The sequence below is a fragment of the Lathamus discolor genome, chromosome 1, assembly GCF_037157495.1.
Source record: "Lathamus discolor isolate bLatDis1 chromosome 1, bLatDis1.hap1, whole genome shotgun sequence".
Lineage (NCBI taxonomy): Eukaryota > Metazoa > Chordata > Aves > Psittaciformes > Psittacidae > Lathamus > Lathamus discolor.
Genome location: NC_088884.1, coordinates 132284428 through 132290427, shown reverse-complemented (window position 1 = coordinate 132290427; position 6000 = coordinate 132284428). Strand labels below are relative to the sequence as shown.

General features: G+C 44.9%; 1 protein-coding gene across 1 annotated transcript in view; it reads left to right on the top strand.

Moving 5' to 3' along the window:
- The first annotated feature begins 640 nt into the window (after nucleotides 1–640).
- The window catches only part of MTNR1A (melatonin receptor 1A), a 51127-nt gene continuing 45767 nt past the window's right edge, over nucleotides 641–6000 (top strand). Inside the window, exon 1 of the mRNA XM_065665252.1 lies at nucleotides 641–992. Coding sequence (XP_065521324.1) covers nucleotides 800–992 — 193 coding nt within the window. The 5' untranslated portion in view covers nucleotides 641–799. The remainder of the gene's footprint in view (nucleotides 993–6000) is intronic.

Genomic DNA, 6000 nt, shown 5'->3' with positions numbered 1-6000 from the left:
GTGGAGAAAGGGCGGGGGGTACCGCCGTGGCGTGTTTTCCCCCCATTTTCCCCCCTTGCAGCAGCAGCACGTGGCGCTCCCAGGACACGAGTCCTCAGCTGCCCCCCTCCCCCGGCGAGCGCGGCTTCCAGAGGAGCTTTTTATAGCAGCCGCGCTCCGCTGCCCGGCGGGGGCTTCTCCCAGCTCACGTTCCCGTGCGAGTGCGATGTTAAATAAAGACGGGGAAAGGAGGGAGCAGAATTCAGCCGCCCCTAATTAAGATACGGCATTAACTGGGCGAGCTAAAAATAGCCCCGACCGCTGTGAACCACATAACCGCAGACAGCAGAGCCCATCGATGCCTCTCGCGGCCCCGACTTGAATGGAGCGGCGGGCGTGAATGGGCGCCGGCAGCTTGAATGGGGGGAAGCAGCAGAAGGGATCTGTGAATGGACCGGGGCCGCCGCGCCACAGCGGCCGCCACGGGGGGGCGCTGTGGCGCCGCGCCTCCGCCGCCGGGCGGCAGCTGGAACCCCCGGCCGCGCACGTGCCGGGCCAGTGTCACCTGGCGGCAGCGGTGGCGGCGGCGGGCGGGGCGGGAGGCGCGGGCAGGGTATAAAAGTGTCCCCCGCGGAACTGGAACTTCCGAGGCGCAGCCGCGGCCGTGGCCATGGCCGGGGGGGGAGCGCCTGCTACCGACGGCCCCGCTCCGCCATAGGCTGGGCGGGCGGCTGCGGCCGGGATCCCCGCCGGCATCCCCGCCCCGATCTGCCCCGGCCCGGCCCTGCCCTGCCCTGCGAGGCGGTGGTGCGGCAGCAGGATGAGGGTGAACGAGAGCGATCTGAACAGCTCCGTCCTCCCGCGGGACCCTCCGTCCGAGGGCGCCCCGCGCCGCCCGCCGTGGGTGACCTCCACCTTGGCTGCCATCCTCATCTTCACCATCGTGGTGGACCTGTTGGGCAACCTCCTGGTCATTATCTCCGTCTACCGCAACAAGAAGCTGAGGAACGCGGGTAAGGGGCGGTGGGGGGTCGGGGGACGGGGACCTTGGCAAGCGGGGCGCAGCGCTGGGGACTCTGCCAGTGAAACTTTGCCCGGGCGCGGAACTCCAGGGCTGGGCGCGCTTTGCCTCCATTCCCAGCCAGCGGGTATGGGCTGTGACAGGTGCCAAGGGCTGTAGCTTTCATTCCGAGTCGGTGATCGAGCCGGTAAGTGTATTTTTAGCACCCGCCACCGAATCGTGATGCTATTTTTAGCTCCCGACAGTTCCCACCTGGCAAAACAGACAAGTAAGCCGTACTTAAGAATGAAATTTAGACACGGTACTGGGGATGCTGCTGCCGCATGCAGTGTGTGCCTGCCCATGCTGGATGCTGTTCCTCTGGCTGATTCTCTCTGAGCTACAGAAATGTCTCTAGTAATCAGTATTATGGTTGGAGGTTCAAATCAAGCAAATGTGAAGTTACAGACGTTGCAGGATTCATTAAAAAAAAAAAAAAAAGAATCTCCTCCAGACCCCAAGACATTTAATTTTCTATGTTCACCTCCACTTGCTATCTAGGTCTTTGGGGAACGGGAGACATCTGACAGAAAACAGATTTAGGCACATTCTTAAAAACTGAAATCTCTAATTTTGACAGCATAGCATCTCTGATGGTCTATTGAGTAAATCCCTCTTAGTTCATGGATTATTGGTCAGACGGGCAGGAACTTCTTCAGATTCATTCTGCTTTATCATGTCAGACCAGCTGCTGCGCACGTGTACCAAATCTGTGCTGTAAAAGGCCTGTGAGTCCTTCATTGACAAAACTACAGGAGCATGTGAGGGGAGCTGCATTCATAATGAAAGCAGAATTTCACTCCATGATGACTGAGATGCTGTCTTTTATTTTTTTCATAACTGGCTGTCAAGCTCTTTATTACAGCTCTACTAAGTTCACTAGTTAGTGGTTTAAAATTCATCTAAGCAGGAACTTGAGCTCAGCCTTTGATGTAAGTTAGCTTAATAAAGGTAGCTGGTATTGGACTCTGGCAAACAGTGGCATGCATAACTTTCTAAGGTTAAGAAGTCAGGCAAATCAAATGGATTATACGTTTCAGTTTTATTCAGCCATAGTGGCATGCCAACACACAGAAACAAAGACTAACAGATGCTATTTTTTTCTTTCCAATGTCAATTCTAAAAGCTGTATTCTCTCCCTCCTTTCATTGACAGAAATTTCATTCACTGGAGCTGCAGGTTTACACACTGCTACGTTATGTACTGGAGAGGAGAATCAGACTCCCCAAATCCAACCCAGCACTTGACTACCCTTGTTCCCTGGGAGGTTTTCAGGTGGAGGGAGAAAGGGTTGAGATAGGCATATTACTGGGGTTACTCCGGGGCAAAGGGTGATGCTCTCATAGGCCTTAATTACTAAATACATACTTCAGCACTTCTCTGCAGAGTTTGCAATGCAGACGTGTCTGGTAATAAGTCTGAAATAAACATGGTCTCTGTTTTCTGGAAACATAAGGGAATCACTGGGCGCTATGCATGTGCATATTCTCTGTTGTAGATCTCACGTAATCCCTCTTGAATCCTGACACATGCTCACTGGCTCACTCTTACTGAATTTCTTGTTCTTACCTTTTCTATCATAGTGGCTGTTAAGAACTGCAGCAAACTGGCAACAGTTATCTCCTACAGCTAGGATAATAGAGCATTCTTCTGAACAGAAGTTATTTTAGACTGGCAAATGAATTAGATACTGGTTTACCCTCTGAAATGAAGGCTTACTTAAAATGAAGAGATACTTGGTACAAGATAGGAAATAGATTGTAGCCTGTTTTAGGAAACAAAAAGTTTTAAAGTCTTTTTCAAAGTAAATTTTATGTAGTACATGGATAAAAGGTAACTTTGGGAAGAACATAATTAATAAACTACAAAAAGATGTGCAAAGTGGTTTTGACTGATCCTGTAAAAAACTGTCTGGGCATAACTTTACGTACATAGCACCACTATTAAATGTGTCACTGAATTAAGAAGGGGTCACTCAAGCAAGTAAATTTATGACAAGGCATAAATGTTCAGAAAACCCTGGCATAATATTTTTGGCTATGAAGAAGTTTATTAAGCCTTGTTTACACTAACTCAGATTATACAGGAAGAGTGTACATTGAAAAAAATCTGATTTATACATACAACTAATTTGTAACTTACTATTTATAAGACAGTTGCAGCTTTTTACAGAACTGTAATAAGAAAAAAAACCTTCTGAATTTACAACAAACTATATTAAGTATTTTGCTGGCACATTTATTGAGGAAAAAGAATACAGGATGAAAATTCCACTGGAAAAAGGTCAGGGAGGAACAGAAGATACCTCCTGAAGAAAATGTATCTCACTGAAGACTTTCTTCCTTCTTTGCAAGAGAGGACTATCAGAAATAAGGAGTACTTAACAGTTTACCAAAAAGGTGGATTTGGTGGGGGAAAACATCTTGCATCTCTGTCCCACTCTCTATTATATAAATATTTTTTGAAGATAACTACAAATTGAACCTGTGGACTTTTGATTAAATAAAGTGCATTGAGGAATAGTAGGAAGGCCTAGGAAATCTTCTCAACAAGTGGTGTAACCTTCCTGACAGTCAGGAGGTTAGTTAAAGACACTGATCAAAGCAGAGAAGTCAGTATCTCAAAGAAGTTTGTCTCAGCAAGCGAGGAGTGTCTGATACTGCAGACTCCTTCATAGTCACAAGCATGGCTTCAGTAGATGCTCTTCTAGACACAGAAGCTGATGATGCAACTGGTAGGATCCTCTTTTATTTAATGTACTTGACTTGTAATAAGTTTCATAGTTCTGGTCTGTTTTGGTTTGGGTTATTTTTATGGTGGCTTGACAGGTGCCTGACACCAATTCAGTCCTGATGGGAACAGCTGCAGTTTAATGCTGGCCTACACAAAGACTGAATTTGGTTTATGATGTCTGATCTTTTAACTTTGAAACAAAGTTCAAGGGAAACATTCAAGGCATAAGGATTTTAATGCCTGTATTTTGATAACACGTTCATGCAGCTTGAACTTTAAACTGATGTGCTTTCTTTAATAATTAATTTTAAAAAGAATTAGAAGGGCTCACTTTAGAAGAAGTTTGGCATGAGTCGCTCTAATGTGTCTTGTTTTCCATCATTAACATTCATTGATCAGAAAAAAGGTCATTCAACAGTTCCACTCTATAAAGATGAAATAACTACTCTTGGGGAAGGTGGATTAAAGATTGCTGGTACTTTTTGCAACAAGTGGGGTTTTTACTTCAAACTGTGAACACTGGAGCATCTCAGAAATCTGAAGGGATCATATAAAGTGATTTATGTAATGCACACAAATTCAGTGACTGCTAGTATCCTTATGCCTTTGTTGTTACCCACAACTAAGAAAAACAATGCATCAAGAACAAGGTGAGGTTGCAAATCCCCTTGTCAAAGCGACAGGTGCATGTTAACTGACATTTTAATATTACGAGCAGTAAACTAATCCCAGTTAACATGCGCCTGTTGCTTTGACAGGGGGATTTGGGTACTCAGTGATTGTAGGACTGGAGCATTCTTAAGGTCCATGAAGAAAGCTCTGCTGAGTGCTGTGACACCTCTTGCTCTTTCTCTTCCTTTTGCAACTGTTCTCTTGGCCTGGTGGGCTGCTTTTTTTCTGGACACTTTATATGCTGAGGCCCAAAGGTGTCCTGAGTATACCCCTCCAACAGACCCCTGTGCTGGAAGGGAACCTCCACAGCTTCTTCTGTGCTTGTCCTGTCTGCTAACACCTGACGTGAGTTGGGATAACACACGGACTGGTGCCAAGCTAGTGACTAGCACCTACTACATCAGGGCAGAAAGCTGCGTTCAGCTTCTTGCCCATCTCTGTTCTGTGCTAGATGTATTTGGGGTTATATATTTTTTCCCAGTTTCGGATGTCCTTGGCCCAAATGTTTTCTTGCTAAAACACTTGTTTTTCTTACTAGTGAAGAAACCAGAGAAGTCAGACATTGCTGAGGCCCCAAGGCGTTAGAGCAGTAACATAACAGTTCCATTCACTGGCACTGCACACATGCTCAAACTTAAGTATGTGTGTTAAATACTTCTCTGAATGAGATGGCAATGAAAAAGGGAAAAACTTTTTTGTGTACTAAGTCTGCCTCTGCTGCATTAGGTCCAGACAGTTCTGTAAAGACAGCTCTATGAGTGTTCAAAAGAATAATGAACTCAAGAGTAATCTCTGACCAAAATTTGTAAGATCAGGGAGATCACGTATGGAAGAACTAAGGAACACAGCTATGTGACTTTTGTTTTTTTTAATCCAATATTTGTTAATAGTACACCCATTGCAGAACTGGGGGATGGGATCTATCAAGAAGAATTGTATTTTGGAGGCTTTTCAAACTGGCCCTGGGTTTTGGTTTGAGCAGTATAAGAATCCACTTGAAGAGTGTTAATCTCTCAGTTCTATTCTTGTGTTTTAAATTTATATTATAAAAAAATCTCTATCTTGATGATTGGATTAGAGCTCTCATCAGTGCTTTCAGGAAAAGGTTGTTCTTGATGATGTTTTGGTTTTGTGGGGTTTTTAACGTTTTAAAATGATAATGTTAAGTGCTCTATGAAAGATTGTTTTATCTAATAAATGAATCTGCTGTTGTGAATTCAGACTAATGGAATCATTGTTTTTGTCACAGGTGATCCCCGGACATCCTGTTGTGCCCCGAGAGACAATGGGTAGCCCGACACATATTTGACTCAAGGGAGATAACTTGTAGAAGACTAAGTTGTAGCACAGATTCAGGGTTCTGATGAAAACTGAGATGTTGATGGCAATGAACATTATTTCAGACATGAAAAACTTCCAATATTTAAAATGGTAAGCCATTTGGGAGGAGGGAAAATGTCTAGTGGAGATGCTGAACTTTGCCAAATGTTGAACAGAACTGAACATAAATTTATGGTTTCAATAAAGCTGTTCCTCAGACTGGTTTTGATTGAATA